Source organism: Thamnophis elegans, chromosome 9, assembly GCF_009769535.1.
Source record: "Thamnophis elegans isolate rThaEle1 chromosome 9, rThaEle1.pri, whole genome shotgun sequence".
Classification (NCBI taxonomy): domain Eukaryota; kingdom Metazoa; phylum Chordata; class Lepidosauria; order Squamata; family Colubridae; genus Thamnophis; species Thamnophis elegans.
The window spans coordinates 39,022,159-39,044,334 of NC_045549.1; the positions used below are offsets into that span (position 1 = coordinate 39,022,159).

General features: G+C 47.4%; 1 protein-coding gene across 3 annotated transcripts in view; it reads right to left on the reverse strand.

Annotated features, from left to right (window-relative positions):
- JADE1 (jade family PHD finger 1) overlaps positions 1-22,176 on the reverse strand; it is a 130,258-nt gene that overhangs the window by 36,944 nt on the left and 71,138 nt on the right. For 2 of the 3 annotated variants that reach the window (XM_032223573.1, XM_032223574.1), the window contains exons 3-4: positions 4,417-4,499; positions 4,247-4,321 (exon numbers count right to left, since the gene is read on the reverse strand). In XM_032223573.1, coding sequence (XP_032079464.1) covers positions 4,247-4,321; positions 4,417-4,499 — 158 coding nt within the window. The remainder of the gene's footprint in view (positions 1-4,246; positions 4,322-4,416; positions 4,500-22,176) is intronic. The other variant, XM_032223575.1, reaches the window with a different exon arrangement.

The following is a 22,176-nucleotide window of genomic DNA, read 5'->3' on the forward strand; positions in this document are numbered from 1 at the left end:
AAAATTCAAAGGCTTGGCAACTGAACCATATTTATGACAGTTGCCGTATCCTGGGGTCATGTGATCACCTTTTGCGAACCTTCGACAAGCAAAGTCAATAGGGAAGCCAGGTCCATTTAACAACTATTTTACTAACTTAAGAACTGCAATGATTCACTGAACAACTGAAGCAAGAAAGATAATAAAATTGGCAAAACTCACTTAACAAATGTCTCACTTAGCAACATAAATTATGAGTTCAATTGTGGTCATAAGTTGAGAATTATCTGTATTACCTATAATGACTTTTCAATACAAATCAACAGGGATGTTTTGAATCAATATGTTTTAGAAGCTACAATATTGTCTACCATTCAGATATTCTATTCTCCAGCCTTGGCTCAAAATTTTGCTTTGGATTTGAATGCATTTAAAAGTAGTAGTGTACATTGTAACACTACCCAATCAGTGTCAAAGAAGCAGAGATGGAATCCTCACTATACCATGTGCCCTAACAGCAGTACACATCGGTATCAAATGCACCTCAACTTATGACCATTTGTTCAGTGCCCGTTTGAAGTTACAGAGGCACTGAATACAGCTGCTTCAGCGCCCCTATTATAAAAAATCGGGTGCCTGGCAGCCTGCCCACATTTATGAACATAGTAGCAAATTAACTCCCCTCGCTCCCACTCATCTCCTTTTCCATCTATACCCTTTTAACTTCCTACATTCTGCCACCCCTGCTGTCCTTCACATCTTCTGCTACTGACATCTGCTACTGACCAAGCATGCCCAGCCATGTCCTTTGCAAGGCAGCTGTTGATTTCACAAGAATTTCTTCCTAAGGTTGCACACAGAAATTTTATGTGGGGAAGATGACCTCATGTGGCCAAGCTGCCTTGTGAAGGGCCAGGGAAGACATACCTCATCAGCAACAGGAACACCAAGACAGCAAAAGCCAACACAGGGCTGCAGAGCCCTCTGAATGTAGGGTGGCGAGGTTGACTGCAGCTAATTGTATCTGAATTTTCCCAGGGCAGATGTGGCTTTGTGCTACACTTTGTGCTGTGGTGGCTGCCATTTTGCACCAAGGCGCTGGGTAAAGTCTTCCTAGAATGGCTATGGCTTTGCACTGTGGCTGCTTGCAGCCCCGGAGCCATGGTGCACCAAACTCTTGAGTCAAAGTGTGGCAAGCAGCCCCAGAGCAATGTCGTTCTGGGACTGCTGCTGCCCCAAAGCAGGGTGCAGGGCAAACAAAATGGTAGAAAGGGGGCAGGCAGAATAGGCAGTTGGAGGGAGTTGAAGGCAAGGCAATCCCTTACCTTACCGAGGCTGGGATTGATGTGGATCTTCAGTTAAAGACTAGTGAAATTAGGTTAACAATGGCAAAGTAGAGTCACATTGCTAAGCGATGTGGTCATGTGACACCACACTTCACAACTACATCACTTACCTCACCTACCTGAACCGGGAGGCTCTCACAACAGTCACTCGGGCCCTTGTGACCTCTAGGCTGGAATACTGCAATGTGCTCTACATGGGGCTGCCCTTGAAGAGCATCCGGCGACTTCAGCTAGTCCAGAATGCGGCCGCGCGAGTGATTGTGGGCGCACCTCGGTTCGCCCACATAACACCTATCCTCCGCGAGCTGTGCTGGCTACCTGTTGATCTCCGGGTGCGCTTCAAGGTGCTACTCACCACCTATAAAGCCCTCCATGGTAGCGGATCTGCGTACTTGAGAGACCGCCTCCTGCCAATTACCTCCCTGCGACCTATAAGATCACACAGATTGGGCCTCCTCCGAATACCATCCGCCAGTCAGTGTCGACTGGCAAGTACACGGAGGAGGGCCTTTTCAGTAGCAGCTCCGACCCTTTGGAACGATCTCCCCGTGGAGATTCGTACCCTCACCACCGTCCAGACCTTCCGCACAGCCCTCAAGACCTGGCTATCCCGTCAGGCCTGGGGATAAGATCACAATCTGTCCCCACCCGAATGAAGAATGAATGTTGTGTACTATTTTACTCTTATGTATTGTTTTATGTTTATTGTTTATACCCCCCCTCGCTATTTTATGTAAGCCGCCCTGAGTCCCCGCGGGGAAAAGGGCGGCCTATAAATATTAATAAAATACTAAAAAAAAATACTAAAATACTAAAAAAATAAATAAACAGAAACTATAAAGTGGTAAGCATTAAAAGGAGGACTACAAATGCTTCTTCCTACATAATCCTGACTGCAAAATATTATAAAGTAACAAGAATTATTCAAGATCAGCATTCCATCCACAACTTGTGAATTAAATATCTGCTGAATGCCATAGGTCACAGAGATATTCACCAATAGTTTTAAAATATGCTGGGACAGGGTGAAATAGATATTAAATAAATTTGCTATAGAGAAACTAGATCAGTTCATGCAATGACAGATTCAAAACGAATACTCTGAAAATGATTCTACACATTTTACAAACACTGCTGGTGATAATGTAAATATGTTTCATACATCCTGCTTCATAAATTAATCCATCTTGCAACTCTGAATGATCTGAATCATTCCTCTTTCATTTACAAGCACTATGCACACTTTAGTTACAGATTGCTTAATTCATCTGGGTTAACACCAAAATTATAAATAAGAGTATTACATCCAAACAGGAATATCTAAGTAATTTAAGATTGATTTGTCCAACTTGGTGCTTTCCTAGTTGTCGCTGCAGTTGAATCTGCAGAGCTACCCAAAGTTGACTGGTGTTAGGTGGCTTCAGAATTGAATGAATAATAATGACAATAATTCCATTCTGAAACTTAATTTCTAGGACTGCAACTTCAAGAACTGGCTATTAATTCTGAGGGTTTCAGGATGGAAAAGACTGATTTAAGATTCCACTTTTCCCATCACCCTCAATCATATTCGAAGGATGGGCAGAGGCACAAAAAACTTTTCATATAGCACCGATTAGATAGGGTACTCCTCCTCTAAGTTGGAGTAGGGAACACTCCCTAATATCCATTCTTGAAATCACTCCAAAAATAAGTGTATATGTGTGTGCATGTCCCCCCTCTGTGTGTGTGTGTGTATGTGTGTGTAGTAGGTATATAGGTGGATGCATAGTAAATAAAAAGATATCCAGACAGAAGTATATGCCAGACATTCAGGACTTTTATATATGTATTGATTTTGGCTAGCTCAGGGAAAAGCACCACATTGTGAGTATTTCTGCACCTGAACATTATGAAAAGTTGGCTACAAGACAAAAGAGAATTTAATGGAACATCAAGGATATAATTTCCAAGAATCAACAATCTGACTACTATTCCTGCTGTTCTGCAGATGCAATCAGCATGCCTAGAGACACTCATGTAAAATTACTATATCTAAACAGTGAATGGTACACAACTCTTCACCTATCACTTTTAAGAACGGATGCCTAATAAGCTTGTTTTCCTTTTCTATTTTCATCACTTCCCCCCCCCCCCCTCTTTCACACTGCATCTTTTATAGATGACAGCCTAGTTTGCTGTTAATCTTATGCTGCTCTTTGGGACTCTCTTCAGCTGAAGAACAAGATAAAACACACTGATTAATTAAATATAGGGAATTTGCAAGTAAGATTTTGCAGTTAATCCACTGAAACAAGGCTCAATATAAATCATAGAGAATACATGCATGTGCATAATAAAAAGAAAAGGGAAAACTAGTCAGAATTAGAAGAATACATTATAACAACTCTATCTTATGGTAGCTCTTTTTCCAACCCTCCATCAATAAATAATGTTCTGATAAATAACCACCTGCCACAATCTATAATGGCAACAGTAACCTTTATATAAGTAATACAGAATAAAAGTTAAGAGGGATGGATGTCAAGACCCAAAACAAAATTTATTTCAGAAACATCCAACTAAATAAATATTCCTATTTTCTACTTTGATACTCAAAGAATGTGACCATTTGTAATTCTTATATCCTTTTGCATCTTACCAAATCCCCTGTGAAAGAGCAAAACAAATTCATATTTCTTGCTTTTCTGCAGGAAAAAATGCACAAGAAACATTTAGCAAGACAAATGTGTCTAGTTTCACTTTGCTAAACAAAAGTTCTTATTTATCAATCTGCTGTAATGATAAACAATATTCAGAAAACACTCCTAAATAACATTTCCACTCTTTACCAACAAATTGGGGAAGGGGAGGAGAGAAGAAAAGAAAAGAAAATTGGGTTGGTGCTAAACCAATCCAATATTCATGACTAAATAACTAACTTGATGCTGGCAGGGACTGTGGCAGCAGTTGAGCTCCCTGATCTCCTGGCCAGAAGAAAGGTTGCTGGGTGCCAGCTGAGATGGAGCGGAAAAGGAAAGAAAAAGAAGTATTAGGAAAAAAGATACATCTGTACTTTAACAAGATGCCATGATAGATATCAAAGTAATACCTCTGATGGTTTTCTGTCTTTATTCTTAGAGCATGAACTCCTCTGAGGCTGAGATCTAGAATGCTGAGACCAGGTTGATAAGCCTAGAAAACAGAAAGAAATATAGCTGAGAATGTACATGCTCCAATCCATACAAGATATTTAAACCAAATTTCAGTAAGTAAGAGTTTGTTTTTATCTTTTAATAATAGACTTGTGTACTGTTGGGTGATCCTGTCAAAATTACAGCTTTGATTTTGAAAAATAAATAAATAAAAGACAAAAATTCTACGGACATTCATTTTCTTTCAATTACAATGCTGATTTTGGCGTTAACTTAGATATGTCTTATGGAAGTGACAATTATTTATATTTATACAATATCAACCCAAACAAAACTGAATAAAAAAATTAAAAAATCAATCAATCAATCAGTTTCTTGCCTGTTTCCAGGTTGCATTAATTTTCCCAACTCTTCTGGGATTAAACTCTAAAACAGTTCCAAATTTTAACTTCATGAATGCCAAAAGAAAAAGAAAAGAAAAACATTCCAGACAAAATTACAAATTTAATGAAATACCGAACAATCCTTATAATTGAAAGCTCAAAAATACCAAAATAAAACAGTAAAAAGACAGTAAAAACAGAAAGAAGAATACTAATGTTTTGGAACTACTTTTATAAAAAAAGTTAATTAACCATCTTCTGTATAGATATTATAAAGAAATTTTCTTTTCTTACACGATTTATTTCACAGTTAATTAAAAGTACCGAAAAAGGCAAAATTGCAGACACTCATACTGGGGCTTTGTAACAATTGGACATGTCAATACATTGTCCTCTACAAATAATTGGAGTAGCTACAGAAACCAGAAAACACTGATGACATTGGAACTAAAAATAAAATATTGCATTGAAGCTAAAAGATACTGGACTAAAATCCACATGTGGCTGGAGGAAAATGACACACAAACAAATAGACTTTAAACCAGAGGTCCTTTTATTGGGGATCATACCAGAAATCTATAACAAAGACTTAAAATATCTGATTGTAAATGTGTTAACAGCAGCCAGAATCGTATTTGCAAAAAACTGGAAAAATGAAACAATACCAAAACAGGAAGAAGTTATTCGAAAATAATGGACTGTGCTGAAACGAATAAATTGACACTTGAAATTAGAGAACAAGAGGACAATTTTATAAGATATGGACTTGTTTTATCAGTGGCTGGGGAAAAAAACTTGGAAATGGAAAAATGATTCACTCATGCTCTAACTGAAGAAGTTAAATGATAACACAATCATGCTGTGAAATAAATTAACAATGATGCAATGAAATATATACATATACATATACATATACATATACATATACATATACATATACATATACATATACATATACATATATATATATATATATATATATATATATATATGAATTGAATACTTTAGAACTTTTTGCTTTAAAAAGGATAAGGATAATAATGATTTTATGTATACTTAATAGAGGACTGGTGATATAATGTATAACGTTAAGAACGTACTATAATGATATCTTGTTGTTGATAAATAATTTTAATAAAGGAATAATTGAAAATTGGTATATATATGTAGCGACTATTTAGAATATTTTGTTGAAAAATGAAGGAATAAGACTTCTGTTTGAAAGTATGATATACAAGGATAATAATGAACATAAGCATATTTTCTGGGAAAAAATAATACTAATGGTAACTGAATATATATTGTAGAATGAAAGTGAGGTATTTAGTTATACTAGATGAAAAATCTGAGATGGTAAATATTATTCGAGAATATGGATGTTAAAACACCTGTAACCAAACGACATGCTGTATGTGATGATGGTTTTTTTTTTGTGTTTTTTGTGGTTTTTTATTGTTGTGTGTATTAAATATATAAGTATATACACAACAGAGAGATACAAAGTGTGTGTGGTGGGGGAAATATAGTTAGGATAGATTAGCATAGGTAAGGGAATAAGAAATGATACTAAATTATATTTGGGTTGGCGGAAATACTATCCCAAGGAAACATAAACTGAGATTCAAAATAGACACACCAACAACAATAGAAAAAGAAAGGGAGAGAGGAGGAGAGAATGAAAGGAAGACGGGGGAAAGAAAGAGGTAAGGAGAGGAGGTTGGAAAGGAGAGAAAGAGGAGGAGAGAGGGTAGGAAGGGGAAGAGGAAGAGCAGGAGTAGGAGAAAGGTACGGGAAGAAGGAAGGGGAAGGAGAGGAGGAAGGAAGGAAGTAGAGAAGGGAGAGGGTGCAAAGAAAGAGGTAAGGAGAGGAGGATGGAAAAGAGAGAAGAGGAGGAGAGAGGGTAGGAAGGGGAAGAGCAGGAGTAGGAGAAAGGTACAGGAAGAAGGAGGGAAAGGAAGGAGAGGACGAAGGAAGAAAGTAGAGAAGGGAGGGAGGGAGAAAAGAAAGGGAAAATAAGGTGGTGTTACAACAGGAGGAAGGGATGATAAACAAAGCAACCCAAAATGTATATTATGACCTATTAAATGAAATAATAAATGTATAAGAATGATAAATGTTAAAACACCTGTAACCAAATGACATGCTGTATGTGATGATGGAGTTTTTTTTGTTTTTTTCATTGTTGTGTGTATGTGTTGTCTATGTAATAAAAATTAAAAAAAATTATAAAAAAAATATCAAAATAAAACAGTAAAAAGACAGTAAAAACAGAAAGAAGAATACTAATGTTTTGGAACTACTTTTATAAAAAAAAATTAATTAACCATCTTCTGTATAGATATTATTATAAAGAAATTTTCTTTTCTTACACCATTTATTTCACAGTTAATTAAAAGTACTGAAAAAGGCAAAATTGCAGACACTCATGCTGGGGCTTTGTAACAATTGGACATGTCAATACAAATAATTGGAGTAGCTACAGAAACCAGAAAACACTGATGACATTGGAACTAAAATAAATATTTTTTTTCATAATCTAGAGCCATCGATTCTTGACAAGTGTATCTTGTCTTTTTATGTACACTGAGAGCATATGCACCAAAGACAAATTCCTTGTGTGTCCAATCACACTTGGCCAATAAAGTGACCTGAATGGTCGTTCTGTAGGCACTGCGGGAGTGTCCAAGCATGGGTTAACTTCAGTTTGCTGCCCAAAGACTGAGTTTAAATTTCTTGTAGCTCCGCCTCTTGCTCCCCTCAGAGGCTTAGTTTTAAAAAGTGAAGATAAGTCCCAAGTGATCTGTATACAGTGATGATCCATGTCCCCAAACGAGGTATATGTCCCCATGGGCACACATTCCACGTAGAGTTAGTTGGATACTCCCGCAGCGCCTAGAGAACGACCATTCAGGTAAGCCAACGGTCATTCTCCTAGGCGCTGCTTGGAGTGTTCATGCAAAGGACATGCCAAAACTATACTGTCCCAGGGAGAGAAGAGGCCCGTGGGAGTCGCGATGACTTGTTTCAAGTCTGTAATTATTCACAATTGGAGATGGGCTCGACCACGTAGCGGCCCAACTTACCTCTTCAATGGGTGCTTGCATGGCCCATGCAGCCGAAGTCGTGGCACTCCTCATTGAGTGAGCCATAATACAAGGAGGTACCGGTCTAGCCTGTTGTTCATAGGCCAGCTTGATACATGCTCTTATCCAGCGCCGTATGGTGGAAGAGGTGACTTTCTTGCCCATGGAGACGGGTTGGAAGGACACAAAGAACACCTCCGACTGCGGGAAAGGAGCGTTCGTTTCATGTAGATATGGACCGCCCCAACGAACATCAAGTTTATGCCACATGTGCTCCCTTGGGTATTGGGACATGGGCAAAAGTCCGGGAGAACCACCTTCTGTATTCTATGGAAGATACTGTGACCTTCGGTACAAAGGCCGGGTCCAGGTCTAAGGATGACTCTGTCTGAATGTACAATGCAAAGGTCACCTCTGACCGAGAGGGCGGCCATCTCAGAAATTCTACAAGCTGAGGTGATGGCAATGAGAAAGGCATCTTTAGAGTCAGACTGTTCAAAGCGGTTCGAAAGGAGCTATGGTCAGAGACTGTAAAAACGACAGATAAGTCCTAAGTTGGATATCTGTGGATTGTAGGACAGAGGTGGTAGCTCCCTAAAGGAAGCTACGAACTTGTGGATGCCTGCTAAGGGGCAACTGAGAGTATGTGGACAGGATGGTGGCCAAGGCGGCCATTTGTCACCTAAGGGTGTTGGGCACAAGGCCTTTGTCCAAGCTGTCCTGCAAGAAATCTAGGACCTGTGGAATGGTGGCCGAGGAGGCGATGATGGATGATCCTGACACCAGTGTGAGAAAGCGGACCAAGTTGCTCTAAATCCTGACAGTGGAGGCAGCGCCTGGACGCTGGATGGTGCGAATGACCTTGTCAGAGAATTTGCTGAGTCTCAGGATGTCCCTCAAGTGCCAAATGGCCAGTTGTAGCCACTGGGCTCTGGATGTTGGACGGCCCCCTGGCTGAGGGAAATCTGCTCCTAAGGTACGCACCAGTGCTGAGTCACTGACAAGGTCAGCAAACCAGGATCTCCTCGGCCAGTTTGGACCCCAGAAGCAACACTTCTGCCCTCTCTGTCACAATTTTCCTGATTACCAGTGGAATTAGAGGGAGAGGCGGAAAGACATATAATAGGCCCGGGGGGCAGCGGGACCAAAGGGCGTCTGTCCCCTCCGCCCGGGGCAATGGAACCTGGTGAAGTATTGGGGAAGATGCATGTTGGCCAGGGTGGCAAACATGTCAACCTTTCGGAGCAAAACCTCTGAGACAGCTGACGGAACAACGCTGGGTGGAGACGCCACTCTGAGCTCTGGATGGTGGTTCTGCTCAACCAGTCTGCCGTCACATTGTCATCCCCTGATATGTGGTCTGCCCGTAATGAGGTTAGGTGTCTTTCCACCCAACGGCCCAAAGCCTCCGCTTCTGTCATCAGAGCCAGAGATCGTGTGCTGCCCTGATGGTTGATGTAAGCCTTTATGGTGATGTTGTTGGTTGGAATTAACACATTGCGAACTTTGACCCGACGGTGGAAGTGGTGTAAGGCTAGTCTGGCGGCCCAGAGCTCCAGCCAGTTTAGTTGTGGGTGAGCTCCGCCTGTGACCACCTGCCCTGGACCACCTGAGTCTGGAGTGTGCGCCCCAACCGAAAAGGCTGGCGTCCATTGTTATGACTAGGCACTCTGGTTTCTTGAAGTAGCAGCCCTTTAGAAGGTCGTCCACTCTGCCACCACCTGAGAGAGCGTAGTACCTGGGAGGAAGAAGTTGCTAGCCTTGCGTCTCTGGAGCGGCAGCAGGAACCACTGGAGTTCTCGTGTAGGCAGTCGTGCCCATGGAACCAATAAAATGCATGACACCAGTTTCCCCCAGCAACTGGGAGAGGGAGATGACAGATGCTGGCCCCATGGCACGGATGGTCCTCACGAGGGACCTGATGCTGTCCACTCTCTCCTACATGAGGAAGACCTTGCAGTCCCTGGAATCGATCACCATGCCCAGATGTGGATTCTTCAGGTTGGCGTCAGGTGAATCTGGCGAGGTTGACTGAGAACCCGTGGTGTTGCAGGACTCGGATGGTGATGTCAAGATCCCTCTGGGCCTGCCCCCTGGACGACGATGTGGATGAGGATGTCGTCCAGGTAGCATTCCAGTCTTACTGGGAGAGATCGGAGATGCGCAGCGATGGCAGCTAGTAGTTGGTGAAGGTTCATGGGGCCAACAAGAGGCTGAAGGGGAGGGCTCTGTACTGGAAGTATTGGTCTTGCAAATGGAACCTCAGGAACTTGCGATGCAATGGATGGATTGGAACATGCAGGTATGCCCCTTCAGGTCTATAGAGGTCAAAAGATCGTCCTGCCAGATGCAGCCCAGAATGGTCTGAAGGGACTGCATCTTGAAGCCTTTGTACGCCAGATGGATGTTGAGTTTTCTTGAGGTCTAGTATTGCCGTTACTCCCCTGAGGATTTGGGGACCAGAAACAGGATGGAATAGAACCCCTGCCCTCCGGGAACCCTTTCTATAGCTGTTATCTCTAGCAAATGATCTATCTCCGCCCTCATGAGTTGGAACTTGTGGCCGACTTGGGAGTGGGACACGGACAAAGGTCCTTGGGGGGAAGGAGAGGAATTCCAGTCAACCCGTGACGGACTGTATTCAGAATCCAAGTGTCCATCGTGGTCTCCTCCTACTGGGTGGCATAAAGTTGGAGGCGGCCGCCTGTGGGAGTTTCCCGGTGCTGGTCACTTTTGGCTTCCGAAAGGGACGGTTGGTATACCCCCCGTGGAATGGTCTATGGTTGCCCTGTTGTCTGCTTTTGTCCCTATAGGAGGATTTGTCCTGGGGATGGTCTTGGGAGTGGGCATAAGGTCGACTGGATCCCCCAGAAGAGGTGGAGGGCTCTGCACTCCGAAAGGACTGTCTGCGAAAGGGCTGGCCCCTAGGATCTGGTTTTTTGGTGACCGCAGGCAAGATCTTACATTTGTCCTTGGATTCGATTAAAAAGGGGTCCAAGGCCTCCCCAAACAGCTTTCCCCCTTTGAAAGGAGCAGAAGCGAACTTCCACTTTGCCTTCAAGTCCGCCTGCCAGTGGCAGAGCCACAACAGGCAGCGTGAAGTTACATTAGAGGCAAGAGCTCTGGAGAATTTTGTGGCACTGAGTGAGGCGTCAGCCGAGTACTTGACGGCCGCTATTATCTTATTAACATCCTTCTTCGCCCTGGTGTCCCCCGTTGGGAGGCTGGACAACAGCTTGCGGAGCCAGAATAATGCTGCCCTGCTAAAGTACGAAGAAGAGGAGGAAACCCTCATGGCCCATACAGTGGTCAGGTGAGTTTTGTGGGAGGCTGTCTCCGCCCTCTTGTCCTTTCAGTAAATCTGCTGGGAGTGCAGAATTAGAAGCAAGAGAAACAATGGGGTCATCCACCTGAGGGAGCTTCAACAGCTCCTCCAGGGGAATCTCCATGGTGTAAAGTTTCCTATCCATCCCACTGGGGTTGGCCATGGAGCCCAGTTGGGCCCATTGGCGCTGTATGATGTCCAGAAACAGCTGTGGAGCTGGAACCAGATCCGGGTGGGAGGCTTCCTTAAATAGTCCCGTGCCTGGATCTTGCGGTCCAATGGCCTCCTTGACACCCTGATCAGAGGAGGGCTTATCTACCGAAGCTAGGAGAGCCATTTTGGGGGCAGCGGCTCGAGCCTTGGTAAGGATAAGCCCTGAACATGGAGGTTTTAAAGAGGCCTGAGTTCGCAGGTGGCTCAGGTATGGGATTTTCGTCCTCTGAGAGGTCCGGAGCATCCTGTTCTGCCTCCTCGCCTTCGGACACTTCACGGATCCCAGTGGGAGTCGGAGAGACCTCCCTAGCCGGAGGCTCCTGAGATCTTACAGTTCGACTCTTGCTGGGATTAGCAGTGGTAATAGGCAATTTTGAGGCAAAAGAATGTTGGTCTTACCTGAATGTGTCTTTTAAGAGGAGGGGAGGGAGTGGTCACCTGTGGGCATTCTCAAAGCCTGATTGATCCAAAGACTGAGAGTAAAGCCTTAAATACTGGTGCCTTCCAATCCTGGCCCAGATTCTCGAAGTCGAACAGTACAACTGAAACAACAAAAAACAACAACAACCAAACCCCCGGGACTACCCGAGCCCTCCCCTTGGCCCCAATGGAACACAACTTAGGGTGGGTCGTGACACTCCCTTCCCCTCCTCTTAAAAGACACGTTCAGGTAAGACCAACATTCTTTTTCCAGAGGAGGGGAGGGAATGGTCACCTGTGGGACATACCCAAGCTATAGTCCCAGGGAGGGAAAACAAGAGACCCCTAGGACCGAAGGGGAGCATCAGCCGCCACCCTCTGCAAGACCCTCCCACTGAACGATGCGTCCGCAGACGCGAAAGCATCCAGATGATAATGTCGGATGAAAGGAGTCGGAAAAGCCCAAGCGGCCGCACGACAGATGTCCTCAAACGGGGCCCTCGTGGCCCACGCCGCCATCGTCGCGGCACTCCTGGTAGAATGGGCCATGATTCCCGACGGTGCCAGACGACCCGAAGCCCCGTAAGCTTCCACAATGGCCTGACGCAGCCAACGGCCTATGGTAGCTGATGACACCTGAGAACCCGGCTGGAACGAAACAAACAAGGCCTCCGACCTACGGACCCCCTCGGTCCGCTGGAGGTAGATCCGCAGAGCTCGGTGGACGTCCAACCGATGCCAGAGCCTCTCCCTGTCATTGGCCAGGCAAAATTCGGGCAGGACGATCTCCTGGGCCCTATGAAAGGCAGTATTCACCTTCGGAATGAAAGTAGGATCAAGGCGAAGCACCATCCTGTCCTGGTGAAAATGGCAAAGGTCGTCCCTGGAAGACAGGGTGCCCAGTTCCGAAATACGTTGGGCGGAGGTAACCGCCACCAGGAAGGCCAACTTCAGAGACAAGAACCGGAGGGGTTCAAACAGGGCCCCTGTCAAGGCCCTGAGCACCAGGGGAAGATCCCACGTGGGGAACCTGTGGATGGGGGGGAGGCCTGAGATTAGCCACCCCTTCAGAAAACGCTTTATCAGGGGAACATGGGAGAGGGAAAAAGACCCCACCCACCCCCTAGGATCAAAGACAAAGCCGCCACTTGGCGGCGCAAAGTATTCTGCGAAAGCCCTCCTTCAAGGCCCTTCTGAAGGAAATCCAAGACATTAGGAATGGTGGTCCTATCAGGAGAAATGCCCAAAGGAGCACCACTGGACAAAGGCCATCCAGGTGGAATTGTAAATGCGGGTCATCGATGGACGCCGATGCCTCGATGGTATGAATGACCAGGACAGATTAGCCCCTTCTTAGAAGCCGCCGTTCAAGAGCCAGGTGGTCAGATGGAACCAATGGGGCTCGGGTGAACCAGAGCCCCTTCAGCAACACCACCTTCCCCCGCGGAATCCTCCACGGAGGGCCACTGACAGCTGGACCAGGTCTGCGAACCAGGGCCTCCTGGGCCAATAGGGGGCCACCACAATGACCAGGGCCCTCTCCGCCACCACCTTCCTGACAGTCCCTGAGACAAGGGTAATGGGAGGGAATGCATAGAGAAGGCCCGAGGGCCACCGGCTCCTGAGGGCGTCCGTGCCCTCCACCGACCTGGACTGGAAACGGGTGAAAAACCGAGGAAGCTGGGGGTTCCCGGGCGAGGCAAACAGATCCACCAGAGAAGTCCCAAACTTCTGACAGATCTTCCAAAACAGCGACGGGCGAAGCTGCCACTCGCCATTGTCCAGAGTCGCCCGACTCAGCCAATCCACCTGGACGTTGGAGAGTCCGGAGATGTGCTCTGACACCAAGGACAATAGGTGCCACTCTGCCCAGGCACCCAGCCGCAGAGCCTCCAGCCAGAGGGCCCGCAAGTGGGTCCCCCCTTGACGATTGATGTGGGCCTTGGTGGCCACATTGTCCATCAGAAGGAGCACGTGGCGCCCTTCCACCGAGGACTGAAAGTGAAGCAGAGCCAGGCGGGCCGCCTTCAGCTCCAGCAAATTTATGTTGTGGCGGAGATCTGAAGCTGTTCACCTGCCCTGAGCCATCCGAGAGCATACCAGGGCCCCCCACCCGAACAGACTCGCGTCTGTGGTGACGGTCACCCTGTCCGGCTCCCAGAAGCAGCAGCCCCGCTGAATGGCTGGGGAAAGCCACCATGCCACAGAGATCCGGACCCCCGCCGGAAGACGGAGAGTCCGAAGAGAATTGCTCAGTCACCCCCTCTGAAATGGGATGAGCTCCCACTGGAGAGGCCCAAGGTGAAGCCTGGCCCACAGGACAATCCCGATGCAAGAGACCATCTTGCCCAATAACTGACAGAGGACCAAAACTAACCACCTTCCGCGAACGCTTTCCGCCAGTTGACGAAGGCTGCTCTGACGTTCCGGGGACTGCCGCACCACCCCCTACACGGAGTCTATGACCGTCCCCAGATGGAGAATATGTGTGGAGGGGGAAAGATGGCTCTTGGCAAAGTTCACCGAAAAGCCCAGGCTCTGAAGACTCCGAATGGTGAGCAGAAGATCCGAGACGGCCTGAGGAAGAGACTCCGCCTGAACCAAGACATCGTCCAAATAACATTGGAGCCGCACAGGGATGGAGCGTAGATGAGCCGCCAGGGCCGCTAGAACCTTCGTGAACGTCCGGGGAGCCGAGGCCAGCCCGAAAGGAAGAGCCCTGTACTGGTAGTGGCGGGCCCCATGCGAGAACCTCAGGAACTGGCGGTGAGCGGGCAGAATAGGTATGTGAAGATAGGCCTCCGTGAGGTTCACGGAGGCCAGGAAGTCCCCTTTCCTGATGCCCTGAAGGATAGATTTGAGGGAGGACATTTTGAAACGCCTGTACACCAGGAACCGGTTCAGGCGCTTGAGGTCTAGAATCGCCCTCCAACCCTCCGTGCTCTTCGGAACCACGAATAGATTGGAGTAGTGGCCCAGGCCACATTCCCCTAGAGGAACTGCCTCCACCACCTGAATGTTGAGAAGGTGGGCGATCGCCTGATCCATCAGGCGGTGGTGCTCCTGGCTCTGAGACGGAGGGAACGACCTTAAGAGGTTTGGAGGGGTAGAGAGAAACTCTAAACTGAGACCATGACGAACCGTGGCTCGGACCCAAGCGTCCAACGTGATTTCGTCCCATTGATCCGCATAGAGGGATGCAGCCGCCGATGGGATGACTCGGGTTCGAGTCACTTCCCCCTGCGGTAGAAACAGCCGCCTCCTCCACAAAAGGGCCGGCTGGACTGGTATTGGAAACGATTCCTGTCCTGAAAGGACGACCCGGGGAACTGCCTATCAGATTGGAAAGAAGAAAAACGCTGGTTATAGCCGTAATCCACCACCCTATACCTTTGTCTACGGTAAGGGCGTGACTTAGCCTCGGGCTTCTTAGCATTAGAAGGAAGAATCTTCTTCTTGTCCTTATCCTCTACTAGGATGGGGACAAGAGCCTGCCCGAAAAGATTGGGCCCCTTGAAAGGGGCGGCCGCCAAATCCCATTTTGCCTTGTTATCCATCTGCCACTGACGCAGCCAAAGGAGTCTACGAGAGGTGACCGAGGTGGCCAAAGCACTGGAAGCAAACTTGACCGTGTCCAGGGTCGCATCAGCTGAGAACTGGCAAGCCGCCATGATCTTAAAGAGATCCTGGTGGAGCTGCTCGTCCTGGATGGGAATGCGCTTCTGGTGCTTCTTGACCGTGGCTTGGTTAAAGTAGGAGGCCGAGGCCGCGGACTTGATAGCCCATGCTGTGGCATTAAAATTCTTCCGCAAGGTAAGCTCTGCATGCTTATCCTCTGGCTTCATCTTATCTGCCGCATCGTCCAATACCACCGGGGAGGAGGAAACAAGGGCGGCTACCGGGGTGTCAATGTCTGGCAGCTCAGTGGCTTGAGCAAAGGTTTGCTTCACGTTATAGTGCCGGCGGTCATTACTCCCAGGAGCCGAGAAATTGGAGGGGCGAGCCCACTGATTCGTCAAGACCTCCAGAAAAAGGGAAGGAGTCGGAATCTCCTTGTTAGTGACAGTTGCAGAGAACATGGCCATGTCAGGATTCCTGGGGGGGGGGGGGGCACAGAAGGATCCCCCGTTCCTACCTTGGTGGTCTGCCTTGCCTTGTCCAAGAGGATTTTGAACATGGCAGGAACAAAGAGGCCCTTAGAAGAGGGCTCGTCTGGAAGACCTGCATTCTCATCATCCGAGAAGCCCATGTCCTGGAGATTCATCCCCCAAGAATGAAGCTTCACTAACCATGGAGGGAGAGGAAGCCCGATACTGGGCACTGTCTAGCCCCCCATGCTGGAAGAAGCCCTTGTCCCGCTAGGCAATGCCCAGTGAGATGGCTGCAGAAATAAGCCTTTTAATACCTTCAAGGAGGTTATCCAAATCATCTACATCCCCATAAACAGAACTAGGCCCCTGAGGTGCCAATCTACAAGAGGTACAGGGGCCCCTAGACGTACACTCCAAAGGATCACCTGAAGGGAAAGGGAAACCCCTTCGCCTGGAATAGGGCTGAGGCCTGTCGGAAGAGCTCAAGGAAGAAGCAGGGCTAAACACCCTAGGGGAAGACCGGCTAGAAATAGGCCCGAAAGGAGACCAGGACCTGTCCCGGGATGAGGGCCTGGCTGACCTGGCCTGCCTCTCTGCCCTGGCAAACATCTTTTCAATCGCCCTATGCCATCTGGCCTCCTCCCTGGTGGAGGACCTAGAAGGGCACTGGGGAGCCAAGGAACCCGGGGGGGGGGGAACCCCCTGCCTCACCTCCTGCTCCAGGGCCTCCTCACCCCTGATCGGGCCCACCACCTGGCCCTGGGGTATCTCCGCTCCCTCGTCCATAGCCTACTCACCTGACCGGCGAGGGAAGCAGGAACACGAGCCTCCGTAGGCCCCGCCAGGACCTGGGCCTAAAAGCCTGTGTGGGGAGAAAGCCAAACTCTCCTTGCCAGGCCTCCCCTTCATTGCAGGCCAAGGTAGAGGCCTCGTGCATGTGGCGGCAGCCAAAATCGCTGCCGGAACCCTGGGCGTGGTTTAGAAGCCGCCTGCACACACACACGGCTCAGCCAGGCTTCCAGAGGCCGGCGCTGCTCCAAACGAGGTCGGGGAGAGCCACGCGGCATCCAGGCACGCTCCCCTCACCCCTGCTCGTCCCCCTCAGCGGCAAGATGAATTTCAGTGAAGCGGCAGCCACCCGGAGCTATTGGCAGCTCCGCGGGCGTTTCGTGTGCTCCATGTGGTGCCGAAGCTGCTCCCGATGCCGTTCTCTTAAGGGCAAGCTGCCCCTTTTAAACGTGAATTCAGGAGCTGGCACCCCCACAATCCCTGGGATAGGGCTGAGGCTCCAGCCCCACGGGGGTTGGCAGAATCGCCCCACAGGGCCCTCCCCAACCGCCCGAGGCAGATAACTGTCCCTTGGGGCCGCAGCTGCACAATTTGGAATTTAGTAAAACTTTTAAAGTGCCCAATTAAGCCAAATAGAAACCAGATTGCAACAACAATAAATCCTACCTATGGAATTCTCAAACAGTACTTGGACCAAAAAAGACTGAGAGAATCTGGGCCAGGATTGGAAGGCACCAGTATTTAAGGCTTTGCTCTCAGTCTTTGGACCAATCAGGCTTTGAGAATGCCCACAGGTGACCACTCCCTCCCCTCCTCTGGAAAATTGCTGGATGCCATTAGAAATGCCTTGTGAGATCACGCGTGTGACCACATCTTGCATGGCGTTCGACAATTGAGGCTCCTGAACCTGAGGGAAGACAGGCCCAGCCTGAGAAGGAGCCAGAGAACCCTCGCCTGAAAGGGAGTCCATATCATCAAAGGAATCCTCAGCCAGGGAATGGCAGGGGGACCTTAGAGAAGCCCTGTGTCAGCACCTCTTCATTGGGTAATTAGGAAAGAAGACCACGAGACTCCATAGGTAGAAATCAAGTGTACTTTTACTAATTATAAATGATTAAAGGCGTAGCGAAGCGAAGACTGATTATTTAGGCGCGAAAGCGATTGATATATAGAATGACCCATTCCCCACCCCTTGGCATCCCAGGTACAGTCCAATCATAATTCTCCTAAGTGTCAGGTGTGAGATAACTTCAAAAGGCATCATTAAGATGGAATGTCGGTGCCATTAGTCTTGGCGGGAACCTCCTCCGCATGCGTAGTCCGACAGGCAGCAGAGCTCCAGAATCTTCCTCCAGCACAATTAGAAAACCCCTCCCAAATACCATGCCCTCCCTCCCCGTTTCATGGCTGCCGAAGCAGCAGCAAAGCAGAGGCTGACATCCAGCCGTCCTCCGGAAAAAAGGCGGTCAGGCCTGGAAAACGAGAAAACACAAAGAAACAGACGAACAACAAAAAACAGAAAAAGAAAAGGGGGGGAGAAAGTCAGGAAGGAGAGTCAATCAGGGTTTGTCAGGATAAGCAGAATAAAACTCTCGGAGTAGTTGGGGAGCACGGACATGGGACTTGTCCACCCACTCAGCATGAGATGGAGGAAAATGCTTCCAAGCCACTAGGTACTGTATCCGATTGCGCCGTTGCCGAGAGTCCAATATTTCCCGGACCTCAAAATGTTGTTCACCATCAATCAACAGGGGGGCAGGCGGTGGGTCCACAGGTGGACGTAAAGGTTTAATGAGATTAACGTGGAAAACTGGATAAACACGGCTTAGGTGCTTGGGTAACTGCAAGCGAACCGAAACAGGATTGATGACCTTTATTATGGGAAACGGGCCCACGTACTTAGGCCCCAACTTCTTAGACTTTTGCGTAGTTTGAAGGAACTTTGTGGATAAATAAACCTGGTCACCCACTTTGTACTGATAAGGTTGCGCACGTTTCTTATCAGCCTGTTTCTTATGCGCGCGATGCGCAGCATCCAAAGTACTAAGTGCCAAAGGCCAAATATGGCTCAATCGCTCACTCCACTCGGAGACGGACGAAATCTGTGGCTGCTCAAGAGGAACTTCAGGAATAGGAACAAAGTCCTGGCCAGACACAACACGAAAAGGAGTGAATACAGTGCTGCTATGTACGGAATTATTATAAGCCACTTGCGGCAACAAGTCCACCCAATCATCCTGCTGGTAATTGATGAAACAACGTAAATATTGTTCCAGAACAGAATTAGTCCTCTCGCAAGCCCCATTAGTCTGAGGGTGGTGGGCGAAGCTTAAACCCTGGGCGGAGCCAATGCGCTTAAGAAACTCCTTCCAAAAAACAGAAGTGAATTGGACACCTCTATCGGAAATGATGCGATCAGGCACACCATGCAAACGGTAAATGTGAGAAATGAAGAGCTTAGCAAGTGCCTTTGCAGAAGGAATCTTGTGGCACGGAATAAAATGAACTTGTTTGGAAAATAAGTCAGTAACCACCCATATAACGGTGTGCCCCTGGCTCTCAGGAAGTTCGACAATAAAGTCCATAGAAATCTCCTTCCAGGGGGCGACAGGGCGGGCTACAGAATGGAGTAAACCTTGCGCCTTCCCTGGTGGCCGTTTAGCGGCCGCACAGACCGGACAGCTGGCAACATAAAGTTCAATGGCCTTTTTCAAAGAGGGCCACCAAAACTGCCTCTTCACCAAATGCAGCGTCTTCACAAATCCAAAATGACCCGCCAACTTGGAATCATGAGCCTGTTGGAGGACAACGAGACGAAGAGAGGCAGGGACGTAAAGTTTCACCCCAATCCATGGTAAATTGTCCCTTATTGTGCATTCACCTTGATGCTGTTGGAAACAGTCATCCTGGGGAAGGGCCTTTTTGAGATCAGAGGGGAAATCTTGAGATACTTCCACTTTTGAGCGCGCCTGCTGCCTAGTAACAACAGGAGCAGCGTCGCTGGACGTGGGAACCACGGGCTGGATAACACTGAGTTTAGAGCAGTTGTATTGAGGAAGTCTGGACAAAGCATCAGCCATAAAATGTTTCCCTCCTGGGATGTACTTGAGTGTGAAATTGAATCGATCGAAATGCTGAGCCCAGCGCATCTGCTTAGGGGAGAGGCGCCTGGGAGTCCTCAAAGCTTCCAAGTTCTTATGGTTAGTCCACACCTCAAAGGGGTGCTTAGCGCCCTCCAGAAAGTGGCGCCACGTGGCCAAAGCCCAACGTACAGCAAATGCTTCCTTCTCCCAGATTGCCCAACGCCTTTCCGTGTCCGTGAGCTTACGGGAGGTGTATGTGCACGGTTGTAAATTACCTTGGTCGTTAGTCTGAAGCAAGACGGCCCCAACTGCCACGTCACTGGCATCAGCTTGAACGACAAAAGGCTTGTCCATCTCCGGATGCTTCAGAACCGGTTCCGCCGCAGAGAGTCGTTTCAACTTCTCAAAAGCAGCCTGACACTCCATGGTCCAATCCAACGGCTTGCTAGGCTTAGGTTTAGGCCCACCTTTGGACTTCAACAAATTAGATGGGAAGTGCAATTTTGGCAAAAGAAGGGATGAACTGATGATAGAAATTGGCAAAACCCAAAAATTTCTGCAATTGCCTATGTGTACAGGACGCCTCCCACTCAGTGACCGCCTTTACCTTAGCGGGGTCCATCTCAATACCAGCGGGGGAGATACGTTACCCAAGGTAGTCAATCTTCTCCTGGTGAAATTCACACTTGGACAACTTGGCATAAAGTTCAGCGGCCCGGAGCTTTTTCAGGACAGTGTGGACCAACGTGACGTGTTCGTCATAAGCTTGAGTGTAAATAAGGATATCATCTAAATATACGATAACGCCCTTGTAAAGGTGGTCATGCAAAATTTCATTAATTAATTGCATGAAGACTGCAGGCGCCCCCTGCAGGCCAAAGGGCATCACCCGGAACTGGAAACAACCGAGGGGGCAGTTGAAAGCCGTCTTCCACTCATCCCCCTCCTTTATGCGGACCCTATAGTATGCTTCCCTGAGGTCCAATTTAGTGAAAATATGGCCCTTTCCCAGTTGGGACAGCATGTCCTTCATCAGTGGTAACGGGTATAGGTTCTGAGCTGAGATGCAGTTCAGGTTTTTGAAATTAACACATAATCGAGAGACCGGGGGCGGAACCTGTTGCCGAGGAGAGCTCAACCGAGCTCCTCTCAGAGATCTGGTCTGTATATCTAATTAAGATCATAGATATCACCCCTTTTTGGCTAAGAAAGGGGCAGGAAGTAGCTCTGTGTGCTAGGGTCTATTCGTAATTCACAGCCTTTCTCCTTTTTTTTGGCTGTGGACAGAGATTAGATCCAGCGTGAGCGGAGCTTTTATCTCCAGCCAGTTCTTCTCAGCTGCTTTTTGCAGCCCCAGACAGGCGACCCCCCCCCCAGGACAAAGCAAAGTTGTTTGAAGCTAGGATTAATACGGGCGGGTCCCACTCCTGTGAGATTTATGCTTTTATTACTATCTTAAATACTAGCACCATTCGTCTTAGAGGCTTCTTTGTTTAAACGGACTTCAAAATGGCAATTTCTCTCCGTTGGTGACTGATAGGGGATGTACGTAGCCGGTTTTACCTTCCTGCAGACCGCTCCTTAACAAAATAATTTTGGTTTTTTTTTGTTTTTTTGGAAACAGAGGGGAGCGAAAGCACTGTTTATTTGTTGATTTATAATGGCACCCAGGTCAAAATCGAAGCGTCTCTCTACAAATGTGCCTAAAGAATCTGTGAAGGAATTTAAAGAATTTATACTGGAATCGTAGCCCTTGTCTCCTACTGGAGAATTCTTAACACAGGAATTTTTTTTTCAAATCTTTAATGATTTTAAACAAGAAATTAAGGAATTTGTATTCGAGCTATATGGTGATTTAAAGTCTAAAATTGACCAAATGAAGGCGAATACGTTTGCAGCCGTGTCTGCCCTGTCAGATTATACCGCTGAAATAGAGAATAAATTGGAAAGTTTGGAGGAGGCTAATTCTAATTTGACTACTAATATTCAAATTTTACAACAAAAAATTAGAGACACTCAGGAACAGCTCGTTATGATAAACTTTAATAAGAAGGCATTCGCAATAAGAGTCAGAGGATTTCGCGAAAAGGAGCGAGAGAATTTGAAACAGACCTTTGTTGAAGCCCTCAGCCATGCGGTGGGAAGCCCGGGACTTAACCTTGATTGGCAGATTCAGAAAATCTATCGCCAGAATTCGTTGTTAGCGGAACAGCGACAGCTCCCGAGGGACATAATTATATAGTTCTCCACAAAAGAATCCAGAAACGCGATCGTGCAAAAATTTACAATAATAGTTTGAGAATTGATGGCCAGAACTTGATTGTCTTCAA